General features: G+C 33.9%; 1 protein-coding gene across 5 annotated transcripts in view; it reads right to left on the bottom strand.

Annotated features, from left to right (window-relative positions):
• Positions 1 to 1,501: 1,501 nt before the first annotated feature.
• The window catches only part of LOC126974764 (uncharacterized), a 116,864-nt gene continuing 96,251 nt past the window's right edge, over positions 1,502 to 22,114 (bottom strand). For 2 of the 5 annotated variants that reach the window (XM_050822422.1, XM_050822421.1), the window contains 19 exons: positions 17,068 to 17,152; positions 15,931 to 16,057; positions 15,167 to 15,307; positions 14,301 to 14,502; positions 13,624 to 13,846; positions 12,936 to 13,062; positions 12,165 to 12,307; positions 11,437 to 11,587; positions 10,527 to 10,931; positions 10,333 to 10,434; positions 9,740 to 10,253; positions 9,216 to 9,553; positions 8,963 to 9,073; positions 8,592 to 8,740; positions 8,384 to 8,509; positions 7,656 to 7,868; positions 6,506 to 6,594; positions 5,742 to 5,891; positions 1,502 to 4,857 (listed from right to left, as the gene is read on the bottom strand). In XM_050822422.1, coding sequence (XP_050678379.1) covers positions 4,703 to 4,857; positions 5,742 to 5,891; positions 6,506 to 6,594; positions 7,656 to 7,868; positions 8,384 to 8,509; positions 8,592 to 8,740; positions 8,963 to 9,073; positions 9,216 to 9,553; positions 9,740 to 10,253; positions 10,333 to 10,434; positions 10,527 to 10,931; positions 11,437 to 11,587; positions 12,165 to 12,307; positions 12,936 to 13,062; positions 13,624 to 13,846; positions 14,301 to 14,502; positions 15,167 to 15,307; positions 15,931 to 16,057; positions 17,068 to 17,152 — 3,551 coding nt within the window. In that variant the 3' untranslated portion in view covers positions 1,502 to 4,702. The remainder of the gene's footprint in view (positions 4,858 to 5,741; positions 5,892 to 6,505; positions 6,595 to 7,655; positions 7,869 to 8,383; positions 8,510 to 8,591; positions 8,741 to 8,962; positions 9,074 to 9,215; positions 9,554 to 9,739; positions 10,254 to 10,332; positions 10,435 to 10,526; positions 10,932 to 11,436; positions 11,588 to 12,164; positions 12,308 to 12,935; positions 13,063 to 13,623; positions 13,847 to 14,300; positions 14,503 to 15,166; positions 15,308 to 15,930; positions 16,058 to 17,067; positions 17,153 to 22,114) is intronic. The other 3 variants (XM_050822426.1, XM_050822425.1, XM_050822424.1) reach the window with 3 other exon arrangements.

Here is a 22,114-nt window from a genome sequence, read left to right as displayed (position 1 = left end):
AGAATAAAAATAGTTAAAAGAATTTTCTAGTAGAATTTAAACTTAAAGATGGAATGGGAGAATCATTTTGAAAATAGAACGGATCCGGGGGTATATAAGCCGTACTAAGCGTGGCCTACGGCAGTTCTAGTTCTGACTCGAAAGTGTACAGAAGAAGAAGAAGAAAAGAAGAAGTAGTGAAAAGTGGAAGTGTTCCAAGAGGAAGAAGATAGAAGAGACTTAGTGTTCGGTGCGGTGTGACGCGTTGAAGGTACCGCCGCCCACAAGAGGAACAGCGGCAGACCGGCGAAGTGCAAGTTCAGAAAAAGTGAACGCAAATAAAGACCCGTTCCTATAAGCGGAGTATTATTTCCAATCCCTGACCCACTCCCGTGTCAATATTATATATGGTAAATCCTACCTTTCAGATAAATATCAACTAGATAGAGTGACTAGAATAAAAGTAACAACCACCTGTATTACGTATGGAGTCCCTCAGTGCTCGATATTAGGACCGCTTTACTTCTTGGTTTATATAAATAGCATAAGTGCTTTAGGGCTAAATGGAGATATTATAAGTCTATATGCCAACGATACATATTAATTCTATTTAAGTCTTTTTATAGAGAAATTATCAAAGAAGCACAAACCTTGTTTCAAAGTAACCTTCTGACGAATAATGTTGAAAAGCCAAAAATCAAAAAAATACCAAATCTTGAGCAATTTTGCAAAAAAATCAAGTGATATCCAAGAAAACAATTAAAAAGTTATTTTGGTCTCTGGATATTCAACTAATCTGGAAGTCACATATTGAGTATATTCGTACGATGTTGCGATCTCTAAATGGTGCGTTAAAAGATTGTATCTTCCATGAGTTGTCATATTTTGTTGTATTTTAAAGAAGTTAGTATCAGGATATTACCACATATTAGATATTAGTGAACTTTTTTGGTACTTTTCCTATTCGTTTGCTTTATAACTTAACATAACTTGTGTTTTCTCATTAAGTTAATTTAAACACCTAACTTCTTAAACATATTTTACATTACAAAAATAAAATTTTGTTTTCAAATTTTATTGCTGTAGTAAGTAAATTGTTAATCTTAAATCTTATGAAAAATAAAGTTTCTTAAACCAAAAAAACTATCATTTGGATAGTTTTGAGTTTTCTCTAGTGTTCATGACGCCAATATTTGTTCAAACAATTCGACACGTGTTTCGCCTCTACACGAGGCATCCTCAGGAGGTGATGACTCGCCAAACTCTGGCACGAGACTGATATCATACAAACCGACGATTTTGAACGCCTGAATTCAGACCCCACCACTCTCATGCCAGAGTCGGGTCAACATCTCCTGAGGATGCCTCGTTCCGAAAAGTAAAACAGTAGTTATCAGACAAATTGACATCATAGTATAGTATATTCTATGACTTGGAACTAGTGTAGGTCCCTTATGGAGATGGTCACTATAGGTATTACGAATAAAAACATAAATAAAGGAAAATTAAAGAAAAGACAACATTTTAAATTCTCATTTAATTCCTAGAACTCATGAGGTATAATAACTCTAAACTAATCAATCGTTCGAAAACTATATTTCGTGAAACAGAACATTACATAGTTTATCTTAAATTTGTAGATACGCCATTCTCCAATCGTTAATTTTAACGTTTAAAATACGAAAAAAAACATTAATTTAATTATAATTAATTTATGCTAAATGATAAATATGAGTATATAAGAAGTCTGTGAAATAAGTAAAATTAAATAACATAAAGATATAACAACCAATAATAAACATTTGTAATTTTATGTTTAGCTGCAGTCAATATTTTGTTTAAATATTCTGAAATTCAAATATTACTAACTAACAAACCTTACACGATATAATAAAACTATCGAGGGGTTGAGTATGGAATTATCTACGCTCCTTAATATATCAGATTATATTTAGAATCCGTTATTTCTATTCTCTTAGAACTCTTTTTGTTTACATTTCTAAAAATATCAAAAGTCATTTTAAAATGGTGAAAAAATATAATTTAAAATTGTGGCTTACACTTGGAATTACAGTACAGTTAGCAAAAAAATTTGTATTGCTTTCGTCTGCAATTCCGATCTTTGAATGATCTTCCGTTGTTTACTTAAACCCATAAGAAATTTAAAAGAAATATTTATACTGACTATTCAAAAGCACTCAGTTTAATTGAATAAATTTTATCTGACTTTGACTTTGAAAGTTGCTTTGGAAACTGGTATGCCAGCACATGCGGGTAGTTTGACACTCACTTGAATTTTATGATAAGATTATTTAACTATATAATTCAAATGGAAATAACAATCTACCAATGGTTTACCAATAAAAGGTAAGGGAGAGTTAATTTAAATTATTATAAAATATACTAAGAAATTTAAACAAATATTGATTGCAGCAAATTTAATGATTGATACAACGATAAATTAAACCGAAGATTAAACCAAGATCGAAGATGTATTGTTTAGCTCTGAACTTGGTGTTGCTAAAACCCAAGTATTATATTTTTTATGTTAGAAAAATGGGCAAGTGTTTAACAGAGTAGTGGCCCATAGACATTCGTAATACGATGGTCAAATGATACCTTTGAAGAGAGCGTATTCTTACTCAATATGTGTATGCAATTAAAATTATAAAAATTGTTGAAACATACTAAATAAAAAAAATGAAATTAAAGAAAAAAGGGAATTGAAAAAACTGAAAATTTTAAATAAATTAAATTGATCTTTTTATTTACACACACAATTATAATTATTTTCTGAATTAGAAACAATTAGCTATTAAAGAAATTGGAACAATGAATTATGTTCTGGACAAGTTTATATAAATGAATATAAAGTAGAAAATAAACATTTTTATAAAAAAATATGCATTAATTTATCAATTTCAATGCATTAGAACGCACAGGGAAAATACAATCTTTTTATTAGAATGAGATTATTTAATAATATTCCAATCGAAAAGCTTCGGTTTAATTTACTATCGCTAATATTGTCAAGTTGAGTATTTACTGATTCGAGAACTAAGTGATTGAAAATTCTATATTATAATAGTAACTTGATACAAATGACTAAATATATGGCACGGCCTTCAATTTGAGGTTCTTGTGAATTACAATTTGTGGAAGTAAATGTGTTTTTGCCTTTTGTGAAACCAATCAATGTTATTAATTCCTAAATTAAGCATCACGTAATTTGAGGAAGTTAAATTTTATTTAAGATTAGGTTTAAATGATACGAAATATCTTTGCAAGAGTAAAAAAAATATTATCTATTTTGATTGAGCGAAAGTGGTTCCGCAGAGGAGATTTTTAAATTATTCTACACAAAATATACTTACGTTAATAATAATAAACTGAATAATCAATTCAAATAAATATGTATTTCACATATTAAATTCAAGTTCATTTTAAATTATTCCATGACCGGATAAACCATTTCTAATTATTCCATATTTTAAAATTTCATTTTCAATTATTCCATTTTTTTAAATGTAATTTTCAATTATTCCATATTTTTTAAATTTCATTTTTATTAATTCCATGTTTGAATATTTAAGTAAAATTATTGAATTGTGTATTAATCAATTGTTATTATTGATTGGTTAACTTCACAAAGGCTTGCAATATAGGAACGATATAAAGGACTTACGCTATTAAAATACTAATACAAACTAGGTGTTGGACATGGTTTGGTCAACATGTGGACGTTAGCATCGGGGAAGTAACGGCCAGGAATGCAAAGGTGATTTTAGAAACCGCATCTAATACTGTTTAGATTGTTTATTAAACTAAAGGAATATGGCATTACATGGCTACCTCATGAATCAGTATCATCCAATCATTCTAAATCTATACCAATAATATTATAATGTTTAACAAATACAATTTCTAACATAATTTTTCATATATTCTTATTTACAATGTATAAATTGACATTCTTTTCCTTATAATGTTTTGTATAATTGGATTTATTACAGTTTCATAACGCAATGTATAAAGTCAAAGTATAATAATTATTTATACATCTGTAAAGTTGGACGTTTGTACAGATTTCGTATAATTATGAAACTATTATAAAACCGTTCTCTTAGTATTGTCACACTGAGGCACAAAATGGTGTTTTTAACCCAATTTATTGCCAGTAATTTTACGAGAACTATATTAATAATACTATCTGTAAAAATGTCTTTTCAGGGTACTAATAAATATATTTACTATAAACTAACAACTACGATTGGTCAGGATTTAGGATTCACTTTACACTTTAAACACACTATGTATAAAATGCTTTACACTTTCAAAGTGGATTATTAATTAGATAAATCGTATGAAATTCAACATTGAAAGTCTTTTCATGGTTTTGGCACAGTTGTTGCCGTATACAAAAAACATTTCAGAAACTAATTTGTGACTAAGGCACAACTTTGAGTAACTACACTTTTGTATAGTGCTAATTTTAATTTTATATAATAAAGAGTATATGAATATTTTTAATATAATTTAATTACAATTTTATATTCGAAATTCGAGCTTCTTTATATTTTCATACATTAAATTTAATATGTATAATTTAAAAGTCACATTGATATAAAATACAAATGAAATATGGAACACAAGTTTCATATCAAAATATTGTATAAAGTGACTGTTCAATTTAAAACTGGGTTTTACTTTAGAATTGAATAGGTCAGTTGGCACTGGTGGAAGGTCCAAGGTTTGCTTCCTGGTGTTTGTATTTGTGTGACGTCATCTGTGATAGGCCTAGAACTGCGAACCCACACTGAAGGCAGTGGTAGTGGGTCTGTTTCTTGCTGTGTATACACTGTGGCTCGTAGCCGCAACCTGGAAGATACATCATCAAATTCAAATTTTAAATTCAAATATTTTTGTTCAGTCTTGGTTGGAAACGAACATTTTGGACTTCATCAGAGCTGAAGGCTGGCCGTCGTCTCGTCCCGATCTTAATTGGCTGGATTATGATTTAAGGTCCGTTTTAGAGAGTACAGCTTGCTCTAAACGCCATGATGATTGGGAGTCCCTAAAACAATCCGTACAATTGGCAGTGAAGAATTTTCCCATGGAAAGAGTGCGTGCATCTATTGATAACTAGCCTCAACGTCTAAAGGACTGTATTGCAGCCAATGGAGATCACTTCTAATAAGCTTTTAATTATAAATTGTATTCTATTTATGTATTTAATTAACACACTGTAAAAGTAATAAATGTTATTTGCAATAGAAATTTTTTCTATGTTTCAGTACTTATGGCAAGACTAGGTAAGGCTAAGACTAGGACCTATATAGAAATGTTATAAAACGTTACAACATATTTTGAACTATCTATTCTAGAAATGTTTAATATTGCAAGAAAGGAAAGAGAATAAATAAAGAAGAATAAAGTAATGATATGGGAATAATAAGTTATGTTTATTAACTATTAAACTTGAATCTTTATGAGGAAAAATTCTAGCCTTGAAGGCATTTAGTCGCATCGTTTCGGGAATACTGCAGTCGGTGTCTTGTTCATCATAAGAAATAAAGGTCATGGGTGACATTAGAGGTTTGAGTAGCTTCCTTTAGGATTTGGGATGGCAAGATTAGCAACCCAACCCTATCTAGTTGCAAAAGAATCCCGTGAATACCTAACATATTTTTTTAGGAGATGCGAAGCGCACCGGTCACCAGGTAGTATGATATAAATAAATACTATGAATGAAATGAACTCACTTTTGCTCGGTGGAAACTTCTCGAAGCCGGCCGCTTGGATGGAGTCGAGCTTCTGGTGCTGCCGCCGGTGTGCGACCACCTTGTTAGTGTCCGTGCAGACAAACTCGCACTTCAGACAGTGGAAGTGAGAGGCTTTGTTCTGACCTGTACCTGGCGATAAACGCACGTGTTAAAGAATTTGAAAATTGGTTTACACAACAAACTATTGCATGAGTTTTCATGAGTGTTACCAGAACATTAAGACTGACAATGATCTGGTGCAACAATCACGTGACTTACATATTTGTCATGCTCTTCCAAAAAAATGGGATATCATTTTAATTTTTTGAACACATCTTGTTGTAAAAGCATATACATCGCCTCACAAAAGACTTACTAACACGACTTACGACCGATTAGCAGGCATTAGAAGTTTATCTTTGATCCTGGTGTTCATAGTTCAGACGAATTCGTTTCTCGACTAAGGAAGGTGAACATAGTAAAAATCTGAATGAAGATTTAAAATGCATCAGTGAAATGTCTATTTTTAACATTGAAAGTACTTCCTCCGTACCCTGTATAATGGCTACATATAGAATACACTTAAAACTGTTCAAACTGCAAAAAGACGAAGTACCTTACTACCGAAAGAACATAGTTTGAGGTACATTTTCTTTACCTAAAAGCTCTAGGAGATAGGTCTGACTGTATGTATGTATTATATTTACAAGGCGTGTAAGTTACTGCAACACGATTGAGAAGTAAAGTTGTTACAATGGACTTACCAAATGTAGACGCGTGGGGACAATCAGGTCTCTGGCAATAGACATTAGCCCGGAACTGTTGGAAATCTCCGCCCATTAATGTGTCTAACCTGAAAATAAAACGCGAATATTATAAAAGGCATTTATTTTTTCTTTTAGGATAATTTTTTGATGATATTTCTAATATACTAGACTACAACCGCTTCGGAAGCAAATGACGCTTTAAAAGAGAAGAAGCGGTGCAAGAAAGTCAAGATAGAAAAGGTTAGCGTGACTACTTCAAATAAACTTCATAAGGTATGAAGTAGTTATTTTAGTTATACATTTTTTCTTATTTAATAATTATGAAATATGTAAATAACGAAGCCAGGTTTGCAAAATTTGCTTTAATAGAAGAATAAGGGGTTTAAATTGTATACTTTTTATAAGATTATTATCAAACTCGGTTTGAGCGAAATTAAGGTAAAGTCATGACGACGACAAGTCATTCAGGAAATCACAAAATATCTGGATCTGATCATTTTAAAGTACGATTTTTATTAAATTGTATGTGTTTAAATAATCCCAGAAGTGAGGGTTATCACTTTAAAAAGTAACAAATTGTTAAGATTTGAAAGGGCGAAATCTCAAGTAATTTCCTAATTTCCAAATATTGGGGTGCTCAACCCCAATATCACCCCAAGGTTATCGACAAGGTAAAGTAGAACCTGTAGATGAAGCCACAACCTGAGAGTTGAACAAAGACATATCAAGATTTATGAACTTTACGTCAGTCAAACGCGAAACGCGAGAGGTCGCGGGTTCTAGTCCTGCATCGTTCATAAATTTTGTTTTTAAATTTAATGCTAATAAAAAATTAAAAATATTATATAAAGTGTGCTGGTAACGTTTTGGATTTTATACGATATAGGAACCTGCAAAAGAGAGACCCTCATTGGGAATGGTTGGAGCATTTGCAGTGTTCGCATGGCTATGAGTTTTTTTTATATAACAACGAATAGGCACGATTATCACGTGACGGGTGATAAAGCGACCGCCCATGGACATCCACAACCCAAGGATACAAGAGATGTATTGCCTGTATTCAAGGGGGGGGGGTATGCTCTAAGCTTTAAGGTATTCTCAATATCACTGCAGTAAAAATTCATAAGCAGAGACTTCATAAACCTACCTTTCATGTCTTGCCGTATGCTGCACAAATCTGGTCTTATCACAGAAGGAGTATCCACAGTCCTTCCTGGTGCAATGGAAATGGGTCTGATGCTCGCGGTAGCCGCACTGCTGGTAGGCGCAGTCCTCGTTGAATCTGAACCGCAGGTATCCTTCAGGAATCGGCTCGTCTTTCAGCACTCGCATGTGAGGTCCACGCGTACCCGATCGTCGTCTACAAATCAAGCAACTTGCTTCAAATAATGTAATTTATAATTGATTCAATTATTTAAGAATTGCACCTATTGAACTAATTGGCGGAAGTAATAAAAGCATTGCAAAAAAGTATTTTTTACGAAGATAAGGGATGAGATGAGCAGGACGTTCACTTGATGGAAATTGCTACGCGCCGCCCATAACAATGCAGCGCCGCTAAGGATTCTTGAAAAATACTGAACGGCACTACAATTGCGCTCGTAACCTTGAGACATAAGATGTTAAGTCTCATTTGCTCAGTAATTTCACTAGCTACGGTGCCGTTCAGACTCCCACTGGTAAAACTTATCCTAAATGCTATGGAATATCAAACAGTTAATACAATTACAACATTACTTGAATTCAAGTTTAAAATCTGAATAGCGTATGTTTTAATGCACTGTCATAAAATTACTCCCAACGAAGTGTGCTTATAATTTTAATACCTATATTATTTTTAAAAAAATACGAAAGGTTGAAATTATTGCAACTTACGACTTCGCTATCATTTCAGCTTCTTTGTCCATCACCGGTGGAAGACCGTGGGTTTGTAGCAAACTTTGCTCTAGCAGTAGCTCAGGCGGATACATCATTGTTGGGTAAAGAGGGAAAGGTGATCCCCTGAAACAATAAATCCATGTTTAACTAATTCAATTTTATAACATTAATAGAGAAAAATTTCATTGATCACAAAATTACTTACCCTTGTGAGAACAAAGCCACTTGAGCTAGTCCTGGCAAACCAGCAAGTGATGCTTGGTATTGTTGCTGCATTTTGAGATGATCTTGGAGAGTGTTCTTTCGCCCTCCCGACAAATACTGCTGCAGCAGAAGACTCTGAACTGCCTGCACCTAGAATATATGAGAAATATTTTATATGAACAAATAAATGGAAAGCATTTTACTAGGCTTAATAATTTTGTGCGATGAATTGAAAAGCTACAGAAAATGAGATATAATCGCTAAAATAAAAATAGAATATCATAAGTCATCTTACTATACGTTGGGACTAGGCCAGAAAAAGCTTAATGCTAATATTTTAGTTGGAAACATTGTAAAAGATTATTTTGTTACCTGTTCGGCAGGATTAGGTGGTCTCTGACTTGGTGATGGCATCTGTGCACTCGAAGAAGTTGCGGTTGATGGCAATATCGATATCTCTGGGTATTCTCTCTCCAATGTCTCCTAAAATACAAAACACTAAAAATCTAAACATAAACTAAAACAATACAAAGAAAAGGTATCCAATTTGGAAGCATAAACGAGTTGTTAAATAATGATAATTTTTTAACAAAAACCGTTGTTCAAGAGTTAAATATTTAATTACCTTGGTAGCTTGCAATCCAACTGGTCCTGAATCGATCACATTGCTATGTTTTTTGATCATATGACTGAACAATAACTTCAGATCAACGTATGCTTGACTGCAATGAGGGCAGTGGTAATGTAAATTCATTCCTCCAGCATTCTTATTCAATGGACAAGCTTGATCATGACACGATGGGGGTATTGTTGGGCCAGAAATTTTGGGACCTTCGAAAGGTTTCTTTGAATCGTATTCTGGTCTCTTTTCCTTTGACGGAGATGCGTCGTAAATGCTACGTGGTGAAGACGTGTTGCTTCGGAGGTGCGATGATGGATAAAATGTGCCTGTCGCTTTTACTACTGAAATCATTAAAGACGGCATTATTTGAATGTCTAACATAGAACATTGAAAAAACTATCAAACTATATTTTATGAGAAGTTTAGTATTTTCTATGTAGTATTCTTTATATTTTGTAGTATCATTATTTTATATACACTGCACAGTTTCATGTCATATGAATTGTCTACAAAAGAATTATACATACCGGAAATATTATCTTGATCCTTTTCAAATTCATTCTTTATAACAAAATTTGTTGGTGTATAGTCATTGCCTTCTTTGATCGATCCGATACTATCAGCGGATGCCCTTTCTTTAATAGAATAATCTTTGGCTTCTTCATATGGCTTCTCTTGTTCTTCAGTTTTAATAACAGGAGTACCTCTACCATGTTTGTGAGTAGCCAGAGCAGAATACTGCGTTAGAATTGCTGGACAATTATTACCTTGAGCACAATGGAAATGCGATCTTAGCTGATTTTTGAAACAGCTTTTTCCGCCACATTGATCGAAGGAAATAAAATAGTCAAAGCCATCTAAAAGTGGATTGATGGAGTGAGATTCTCTCATGTGAGTTTCCAAGCTAAAGTGATTTTCGCTGGTATAACTACAGTGAAAGCAGTGCAAGTGAAGTCGGCTGCTTCTGAGCTGGCAGTTCGGATAATATTGACCACATGACTCTGGTGATGTAAATACTTCAAAATGTTGGAATCGTATACGCTGAAAAAGATAAATCCTAGTTAATTTTTTTTATCAAATTGTACAAACTATTTTTCAATTGAATTATGTTGAAACTTACCGGAAACTCTTCAATAGTTGTCACAACTGGGGAATGAATTACTGGTGGCATTTGATTACTCTTTGGCAGTTTGAAAGAAGTGAATATAGCTTGTGGCGTAACCTTAAATAAAATTATATAAATTTAAATAACTGTAGCAGAAAGACTTTTGCTCAATAATATTTATCAAATCGACACAAATGAACAGTACTTACATTATCAGTCCAAACTTCTACAACCCTGTTCTTGGGAGGCCTTCCTCTTTTTCTACTAAACATTTCATCCAAGGAACTGGAAGGGTTTACGTGTTGAGGGGCAATTGCTGGGTTTGGACCAAGATTAAGTTGCGCTTGTAAGTTCGGAGTCAATTGGGATCCAAGATTTGGAGCCATTTGCGCCAACTGCGCCAAATTTGGGGGTAAGTTTGGTAAGCTAGATACTTGTCCGAGCTGAGCTGCCATATTCGGATGCAGTTGCGCTGATAATTGAGGAGTAAAGTTTGGGGCAAATCTTGCCGCTAAGTTTGGGGACATCGGGCTCAAAATTGCATGTTGCCTGTGATGTTCTAAACGTCTGAATGGTTGATCTTCTGATGATAAAATCACAGCTCCACAATTCTCCTGAAATATTTATACATTTTTCATTTATATACTACATCACAATATTTTTAACTAAAAAATATTTTCACAAATAATATAAAGAAACAATGTGTAGATTTCAGACGACCGTGTATGGTTATTAGTCCTCTTCCATGAAAAATAATTAAATTTCTTTTATTTTGTATGTTGTATGTTGTTTGAAAACATAATTTATTCCACAATCTACCACAAAAATCTATGAAATAAGCATTGCTTCCTGTAGTTAGTGGTAGAATTCTCTTAAATTGTTCTCCAAAGTGTTACCACTTCATAATGGATTACTTATCAGAGTTCTGGCTAGTACACCACCCAGATAATCATTATTTTATAATCTGGATACACGGAACTGATCCGCAAGAAGATCTTTTACCTTCCACTTTTCTCAACAAGGCCTAACTCTTCAAGTCTTTGGGCCAGTGCCACATAACTGATTTTTGTCTACTTTGTAGATTCTTTTAGCTAATAAAAATGTGTGACTACAACTTACCCAAGTACAATGATAATGCGTTATATCTCGTATGTGCTGACAGGCTGAGTTGGAACAAGGGCTATTTCGTGTGTACGTCACAAAGTACGCCTCGGTCACCTGGTTTTGTTGTTCATGCTCCAGGACATGTTTTACCATTGTGTTATGACAGCTGTAAAGTAGATCATTATGTATATTTTAGATAAGTGACCGCGCTATTCCTCACATAAACATTTAAGTTTCACGGGGATGGCTTAAATTGTTTAGAAGTTTGTTTATATTTTGAACAATAAATATAAAAACAATGTTAGAATAAGAGTCAATAGAGCATATAATCTAAAATGGTGGCCATTACATCAATAAAGTTAGCATAGGAGTAATTCTAGCTAGCCTACAATTCCGTTCTATAACTGACCTCTTTAAATTTCAAAAAATTTTGTTTGTTTTTTGCAAGGTGGTTGTAATAAAAATTCGTGCGAAATTACAAGGAATTGCTATAAACGTTTGTGTCGTAGAAAGTATCGCGTGATATAGTGAATAAATTTAATTGTAATTCGATATTATTAAAAAAGGGCCTGCTGAGTTTCTTGCAAAAATCATGGTCTGAATTCATCATTCGAATATATGGTTTGGACATCGTTTTATTGGTGAAATAGGAAAATATTATTTTGAATAAAATTATTTAAATGTGAACTTGGGGTTAGGCATAGTAAAGGGTGGTTTAGGTGTAGAAATAATTGTCGTATTACCTGTGAGCCATCTTGCAGCCCTCAGCTAAGCAGTGGTAGTGCTTGTTGAAGGCGCTACACTTTCCACACTTGTCTTCGGCCTCTTTGCCTCCGTTAAATGTCTCAATGTACTTTCGGGATATCTCCTCAACCAACGCTGGATTCTGTAAAAATACATCGGACTTATTGATACGATTTTCATCATCTAAATAGCTAATGATAAAGAAGGCTGTACTGTGGTTAAGTTTCTTGTACTTATCAGTTCAACTATATCATTTTGGAAAGTAGTTTTCGTTTTATTGATTATGAGGATATGACACATTGAAGTTCTTTATTTGATTAGGCTTTTTTGTGAGAAGAAGTAGCGAGTAGTTTACCAGATGCTAAGTTTGCCCAACCTTGCCCATTAAAAATGAAGCACTTAGGATTTTTAAAAATCATAAATCAGAGGGGCACTGCGATTGTGCTCGTCACTTTGAGATAAAAGATGTTGAATCTAGAAATTTCACTAGCCGCTGGGCACCGCACCCTTTAAACCAAAACATAAACAGTGCTGCAATATGATTGACGACAGAAAAATGTGTTGCTGTGGTACCTATCTAGTCGCCATCCTGTGCAAACAACCCTACCATTGGTAGTACTTAGCTTAATATAATCTAAAATCAATAATTTTAGGTAATTGGAATATTGGTCGGAACAAAATTTTTTTGCAAAGCCTAGCTAGCATGAAAATATGGATGATGTACTGAGGATTTGGTTTTTGATTTTGCTTACAGCTAGCAGAATACTTACAAATGGATAATCCGGGTCCAGCAAGGAAGACATCTCATCTTCCACCTGTAGGTTGCTGCCAGGAGAGTACATGCTCAAGTCGGCACCTTGCTGCATCAGTGCGCTCTGGATCACTGATGTTGGTAAACTAGGAAACGCAATATTTACATTTGTATTATTTAGATTGCATAAAAGTGATAAGCAAGGACAATTCCACATTCGCACGACACGCCACAAATTAGGATATCATCCCCATCATCTGGATATGTGGCGTTCCTCCACATTGCGATTTACAAGTAACTTTCTTCAACGTACAAAAAAGCTGTGGAATGAGTTCCTTTTACGGTGTTTCCGGGATGATATGACCCTGAGATTTTTTTGAAGGGACCCCCTTCAAAAAAGCGTGTACACCTTCCATAAAGGCCGGTAACGCTACTGTGATCACTTAAAATCAGGCAACCCGCACGCTCATTTGTCCCCTTCTTCCATAAAAAAATATGCGGCTTAACCCCTCGAAAACGAAAGTTTACAAAACAACTGTGAACGCATTTATCTTCTTAATGCCTGGCTTTTCTCCACAAATGGTTTCGAGGAACTTTTTTCCACACTAAATCAAACCATTGAATGGAATTTCCTTAGCAATGCTCCTGTAATTCCTCATGTGCCGTTGAACACTGTCGTTAGCTTCCTATTCTAAAAAAAAACTCACCCAAAGGTCATTTCTTGCTCTTTTCTCTCGTGCTTCCTCTTATGGGTGAAGATCTGACTGCTTGAGTGCAAGACATAATTGCAGTGAGGTCTGATGCAGTGGATGTGATTGCACGTTCTGCTAAACCGGCAGTCCCTATACGGGCACGCTTCGTTCTTCATGTACTTCTTGAAGCCGTCTTTGGACAATGCTTCGTCCTTTATATGGTAAGTCTTGTGTTTTTCTGAAAATTATATATTTATGGTCAGGATTAATAGGTTGCTTCATATCTGATTACTTTTAATTCAGTTATTATTATAATTTAAATTAGTCAATATCTATTTTAATTATTCGAATTCAATAAATATAAATATAAATCCATCCATCATGAGCCGGAAGGCGTCCACTTCTAGACATAGGCTTCGCCCAAAGATCTCCACGACGATTGGTCCTGCGCTGCCCTCATCTAGCGCACTCCGGCGATCTTGACCAGATCGTTGGTCCATCTCCTACCAACACTGCGTCGTCCAATATAAATGGTGTTTCAAAAAGATCAATTTTGGTTTTATCTTCTGATTTTCGCGTAAGTTTTCTTACTACCGGATTAATTGTCCTCTACCAATTATTATTGAATAGACAGTTCCAAGATTACAAACGACATGGAAATCAAAGTAATTTAATGATTATTTTAGACTTACCCATATCAGCTTTATTTTTAAACGTATATGTACATCCAGGTCTTCTGCAGTGGAAGTGGGTGGTGCGTTGTCCAGCGAAGATGCAATGTGGAGCAGCACAGCTCTCTGTTGCCCGGAACCTCTGGAAACCTTCTTGGAGAATGGCAGAGTCCTTCCTGTGGTAGTTTGCATGCATCTGCACGTCCGAGGTTGATATGTACACCTAGAAAGGCAAAGTCCTGTATATAGTTTATGATTATATTATTTAGATAATTATTTTTTATTAAGAAAAACATTTTAAAGTAGATAAAGAAATACAGTCACATGCTCCGAGGTTCCATGAATTCAAACAAGTAAATTAAGTCTAGTTAGCAAGTTAATTATATTGATGTATCTGTTATTGGGCAATCTATATTATGCTTTAACAACACGATCCCAGAAAATGTACAAAACAAATGTGTTATGAAATTTAAAAGAAATGTTAAAAAGCGTTTGTGTGGTCAAGGTTATTATAACATAAATGATTTTCTCAATGATACCGCAGACTGGGAAATGACACCCTCAGGCTATTTAATTATAAATGCTTATTGTACGATATTACATTATCCATATTTTAATTTAAAAAAAGCCTGCTGAGTTTCATACGCAAGGTCTACTCAGGTCTGGTGGAAGGTTTTGACTTTCAATAAGTGACATTATGTTCTATTTTGAATAAAAACTCCTTGGATCGTTTATAATTAATTTTTTTTTTATTGCAACGGCATTTGCTGCTAAACGCTGACTTGTTATATATCTTTGCCTGCTTAGTCTAGGAAATGGAAAAGCTTGATTGCCTATCATCTTGTTGCCAACGCATAAGAGTGGAATTAACAAGATATATTACTTACCTTATCACAGCCATCTTGAATGCAGTGGTAGTGGGTTTGACTCCTGTTGTGCGGGCAATCGCTGAAGCGTTCTGAACAGTCGTCAAGGGGTGAATACCGCATGAAACCGTGCGCTAGTGATTCGTCGCGTTTTTTATGCCACTAAAACCAGAATTCAATAGTTAATAGATTATACTATTTATACAAAACAAATCTTGTTACTATATTATTAACAATACGGGGAAGCGTACCAAGAATACTGGCAGCATTTCCACGTTGGATAGCCAGGCTGATCCGTTGACCAAAATAGCTGCAAAGCTTGGGTTACACTGATCGAAGCATCATACAACTCGAAACCTAGTTCAATTTTCATTCTTGGAAAAGTAGGGCTTATAATCTATATATATGTAAGAGATTTTCACCTAGTCGCGCCAGAAGCCGGCTAGATTCTGCCGTGAAACAGTAATATGTAATCATTAATGTGTTTAGGTCTGAAGGGCGCCGTAGCTTAATTAATAGGCAAATGAGACTTAACATCTTATGTCTCAAGGTGACGAGCGCAATTGTAGTGCCGTTTAGAATTTTTGGGTTTTTCTAGAATCCTGAGTAGCACTGTATTAGAATGGGTAGGGCGTATCAATTATCATCAGCTGAGACAAAAATAGTACAGGTTTCTTTGGTTCTATAAAAATAAAGAATTTAGAAGAGGTCAGAATAGACGATACGTAGTTTTATGGGTCATTTTAAACTTTATATCACAGATGTATAAAATATCTAAGGGTCACCTTAAAATGGCGTATCATTTCCTCCTTCTTGCAGAAGACCCGGGCAGTGCAGTCCATGCAGTGGAAGTGCTCCCGGTACCCCAGGTCTTTGCAGTACGATGAACCACATTCTAGGGTTGAGCTGTATCTGAAAAAGAAACAAAATATAAGAACGAGTTGAAGTTAAAGGTAAGTGATATATATGTAGAACTAGCAGATATCTGCGACTTCGTCCGCGTAGATAAAGGGTTTTTAAAAATAATAAGTAAGTTTGGAATTGAAGATTATCTCATGTCCTATTCCAGTTCCAGTTCCCGTTTTCGCTCCCGTTCTCAACATATTATATGAATCTTCTTTCGATGAAAATTGCTATGGCAAACTAAACCTACTTATGCATGCTTATAGCTTATCGACATGAATTTCAGTTTTTCATTAATAACGCGAGAACCATGGAATTTTCCGGGATAACATGTAGCCTATGTCCTTTCCCAAGCTCTAGTCTATCCCTGTACCTAATCTCATCAAAATCGGTTCATTAGCTTCGGCGTAAAAGCGTAACAAAAAAACTTAAATTCACATTTATCATATAAGTAGGGATTAAGAACAGCGGAGCCATCCCTATAGGTTATACGCGATTTATTGAAGGTATCATACATCTACCTAAAAACACCACAAAACGAAACTCATTCAATAGTTCGTTTGATTCAACGTGTCAAAAGTGATTATGAAAAAATTGTGAATCAATACACTTTAAAAATAATAACGTGTTTATATTAAACACAAAAAACTTAGTATACATACGCAACAAATACAATGATTTACATATAAATAAAGATAAAAAGTAAAATATACATAAAACTTATAAACTATCTGGAAAGGTTAATGAAGCTCTTCCCAGCGTTTTGGTAAAGACACCTTGTTTTATTTCCTATTTTTGTTTTGATGCACAGATAGCCAATATGAAAAAATATTGCTAAGCATCCCGTCACAAACCGTTTGGAGAATACAGTTCTGAGATTTGCGGAGTCTATCTCAGATGAAAGCAACTCATCTCTCATCACAGCATAGAAATGAGGCACCCTCGATTCAACAGCAAACATTGCGCACTGCAGCATCTAAATTATTTTTATATAAATTATATCTTGCGTATAAATTTACCTTTTCACGTATCTCGAGTAATCCACGTTTGTCTGCAGGGAGTTCTTTCGTGCTTGATCCAAATGGTTCAACGCGGAAAGAAGACCTGAAACAAATATATTTCTTTAAAACATAAGCAGCTATCACACACATATCCACAGTTGCAATTAGTAGAGATTTACAATAAATGTTATGTTGTGTTAATAATACACAGCCTTAAGCCTAAAACTTATATTTCGCCATCAACAATTGCTTGACTGTGTCATCTGTTTCTTAGAAGTTTTAATTTTACGCTACATTGTTGTAATAAATAACAAACATAAACATCTATATCTTATATATTTAAACGAGCAATTCTTGTATATATATAATCTGAATTTTGGAAACGGCTCCAACGATCTTAATGAAATTTAGTATATAGGAAGATTCATGGGGCGAGAGATCTGATTAGTATGAGAGATGTATGAGATTAGTGAGAAACTGCTACAATAACATTAGAATACAAAGGTAAATTTCGCCAGTATAATATGCAAGACTATAATAGCACAGATGGGACATTGGGTGATCTGGAAAGCAGAAGACCCCGGTTCAAATCCAGATGTCCTATTAGTTTTTTTTTGTTCAAGTTTTGTAAATTCTTAAAAATCTGAGCAAGGCTTGGTCGTCCAGGTATTTTTTTTTTAAATAAATATCAAGAGAAAATGAGTTTTCGTCGTTAGTTACCTGACTGAATTGTCACCACATTTATTTGTTATAAAAATATACAAGAGAGTTGGGTCTTTAATATATTAAAGTTATATTTTGCTACGTAGATTGTTCACGAACAAAGTTTCCTTCAAAAATGCATTTAACCCACACATCTTTTTATTTATTGACCTGTTAATGCCACGATTCTGGAAGCTGTTGGCAGTTTTTCGTTTGCTTGAACGCGATAATATCTAGATTTACCAGTGGGATTTTAAAAATAATTTTTATTATATAATATATATTATATAAGTATATCAGTTTGTATGTCATTGTGAATCTGATATTATTGTATGTGTCGATGTAATGGAAATACAATGTACTACAAACATACTGATTCTTAGAACGTACACAAAATCCACGATAACATATGCGTATGTATTTAATTGTTCCAAGGTTTCCTCTAATACAAATCTTATAATTATATTTACAATACATTAAATTACAACTATGGAAGTGTCCCAAGAATACAGGCAGCGCTGCCGCGTTGGATAGCTAGGCTGATCCGTTGATCGAAATAGCTGCCAGTGCTTGGGTTACCAGTAGCCCAAATGAGACGAGAAGATACTACTTTGTACATTCTCCGCACCTCTGGGCCCCACGGGCCAATGTATCTAGTATACATAATCCATTATATATGTTTTAAATATGACAGAAAGTTTTTACACGCGGTTGACACTGCGGTACATAATATGTCTACTGTGCTGCGGTGCTAACTGTTTAATTTATTATTATATATAATAGAAGTATTTATTATCACAAAAAAGACGAGACGTGCAAGAAGTTCACGATGGTAAGGATTACGCACTAAAATGCATAAACAACTCATTAAATTTTCACTAAACAATGGATTCATTTCAACTTTTATGTTTTATGAGCAGCAGCTATACTCAGAGACATAAGTATTCACTTAGCTAGGTATGAGATGGATGTAATAGTAGAAAATGAAATAAAAATAAAGTTCTAAAAGGAAGTAATAGTTGTGCATGATCGACTGGCCTCAAGTCACCATATTAAAGTGAACGCAATCTCTACGCTTTCTTTAACTGTCAAAACAATTTCCAAACCAGAACTTTGTTTTGAAAGTGTCTAATCCGTCTTACAATTTCATAATATGCTAATAAGCAGGCCCGATGATACGTTGAGGCCATTCATTTCCTTCAGAACTCATTCTTTTGTTCGTCCAACTAAATCACCGCTATGCATCATATTCAAATAGAACAATGTACTGTTTTCATCGTGTAGGAAATATTTAATATCTACAAAGTCACTATTATCGAATATGTTTTGTGAAGCAAACGAGTGGATTGAACGCGGCGTTTTTTAAATTGCTGGAAAAATCAGCAAACAAATATCGCAACTTAGCTTTTATTTTTTAATTATGTGCCACATATGCCTGAAATCTTTGTTAAATTAAAAAAGCGGTTATTAGTTTAATGATTTCCTGTAAAGTACAGCTTAATTTATCGAGCAAGTTAAAATAGTTATTTAAGTAGGATAATACTAAGAATTGAATAGCATTATAATATTTAAAAAAGAGCATTACAACCAGAATCGTATATATTGGACCTTTTCTCGTAAATTTGTTTAATATTAGGGCTGAGCCTACAATTTTTCTATCTGCTTTAGTTGAAAAACTAATCTAATATCTTGACTTAATAATAATAAAGAGAGCTGTGCTCTCAGAGCGACACTTGTTTCCGAAGCAGTTGTAGTTTAGAAATGACACCAAAAATAATTCTAAAAGAATCAATTTTGAGAAAATAAATGCCTTTTACGCCTCTAAGAACTTCGTTGAGGAAGTACCTCAATGTTAGAAATGCTATTAGAATTATGAAGACGTTAGAAGTCAAGGTACAGACTTCTTAGTTCGAATTATAAGAAAAATGTATTTCTTGAAAAAAAGCACATAATTTGATTAAATTTTTCTAGTCATTATATTTTAATAGATGACTGATCGTTGACTTGCTTATGTGTAAAAAAGGTAACAACGCGTCTTTTTCGTTTATAAAACGCTCGTTCTCAGCGGATCTTGCATCACGCGGTGAACGTTTTAAGTTCAAAAGGAGTAACCCGTTTGTAACGGCCCCTCCCCAGTTTTCGAGTATCAAATAAATTATTATGGTAATTAATCAATGTTTTCTACTAGTCACTCAGATACACTGTGAGTGATCGCGTCTCGAACATTACGTAACGTTGCTTTTTGTTGATTCTTGTACTTTTTGTATCGATATCAGATATTCATGTCCAGTTTGAATTAGATTGGTTTTTGGTTCGGCATTACTTATGTTAACGTCAGATGTATACAGATTTCAAGTTAAGATTGTATCTCTGACTTTGTCTATTGTCTAGTCAAAATGTAATTTATAAATTTTCGATGGGTCATTGAAATTCCATAATTTACAGCGTACGAAAGGTTCTTATTTCTTTGCTGTCACCTGGAGGCAAGTGATCACCGCCGCTAAATTATGACAAGTCTGAAGTACTCATAATTATTGACAAAACTGTTCCTATAAAGTCTTTACTAAGCAATTTTTTTACGACTACTTAAGAATGTACTAAAACAAGACATTATTATTTATTTTCTATGAAAAATACTATGATATATTATTAACTACTATTGTTTTAAGGTTTTAATCTTTTCTTCTGCAAATATCTAGTAAATATAGAGCACATGTGACAAAAAACATATAACATTTCTGGTTGTTTAAAATTATGTATCTATTTAAGTAAGTTCTTTTATTTTATTCTTGTTTGTAATGAATATTAAAAAACTGCTTTTACATCAAATCCGCATTTGAAAGTGTAATAACGTATTCTCAAATAGTTTTGTAAGACGAATTAATACCTATACTTACGTATATCGACACTGAGAACACAATAGAACTTAACGGACGTTAATAATTTTGTGTGTTACATAAGTCGTACGTTTACACTTAGGGTTGCCGCGATGAGATATTATTAGGGCCACGTTTAAGGAATATATATTTAAATAAAATTATGATATGATTATATTTAAAAATAGCACTTTTACATACATGACACTCATACAATCTAAGCTTATATATGCACAGATTGCCACACGTACACTATCAATTACATACACACTCACAAACACACACTCACTTACCTACGTTGGCATTGCAGTATCTATTTTTAATTATTTAAATTGTAAACCTATGATTTTTGTTGGTTTTTTCAAATGCATTATAACCTCCAAAGATACTACAGTCAAATGAATGTGTAACTATTCCTATCTATGTGAAATTAAAATCTGCGAGACGCGAATCGACTATACACGCTTGGCAACCCTACACTCATGTATAAACAAGACTGTGGAGAGCTTATTATTAATGAAGTTGAATTATCACTTGTTACATTCTTGTTCCTATTCTTTAATAGCTCACGATTTTGTAGGACTAGGCTTGCTCTGTGGGAATGCCTGTCTAGAATCAGGAACCAGTGCAAGTCTATGTAATATAATATAAATAAAGCTTTCAGAGGAAGTGACTTTTTATATAGATATTTTTTTAATATTTTTAGGGTACTCTTTTTTTATGGAAAAGGAGGACAAACGATCTCAAATCATAATCTCCATTGTATACTACAGTATACTTATTATATTACAACTAACAGATACTACTACGAAGCTGTGGAATGAGCTTCCTTGTGCGGTGTTTCCGGGACGATACAACATGGGTACCTTCAAAAAAAGCGTTTACACCTTTCTTAAAGGCCGGCAACGCTCTTGTGATTCCTCTGGTGTTGCAAGAGAATGTGGGCGGCGGTGATCACTTAACACCAGGTGACTCGTACGCTCGTTCTTCCTCCTGTTCCATAACAAAAATACTCATACCAATGGAATCAGGGTAAAGCTAAAAGATATAACTGACAATATTTACTTCAGCGAAATAACTAAATCATGGAGATTTATGATATTAGCTAACCAAAATAAAGTAAGATACGGTCAAGGGATTCACTTGGAAAAAGGTGATCACCTTACACAGGAATTCAAGTTTATTTTAATGTCCGTAAAAGTTAAATGTCGCTGAATGAAATCTCAGCAAGCACAAGGGAGTTAACATCAATTCTACGAACAAATACTTTACGACCGTGAAATTTACTCGAAACAATAACATTAAATATTCAAGGATGAATCCAAAGATATATATACAAAGGAAGTAACGCACCCAGATTTCTTTGAAAACTTTCATCAATATAGTTCCGATGAATGAATTTAAAACCCATTACGATTATGGTGCCCATTGTCTTGCTTCAATAAACCGGCACAATTACGAAATTTCCTAAAAACCACTTTCGTGGA

Source organism: Leptidea sinapis, chromosome 33 (assembly GCF_905404315.1).
Source record: "Leptidea sinapis chromosome 33, ilLepSina1.1, whole genome shotgun sequence".
Lineage (NCBI taxonomy): Eukaryota > Metazoa > Arthropoda > Insecta > Lepidoptera > Pieridae > Leptidea > Leptidea sinapis.
Note: the sequence above shows the minus strand (reverse complement) of the source record. Positions and strands in the feature narration are given on the sequence as shown.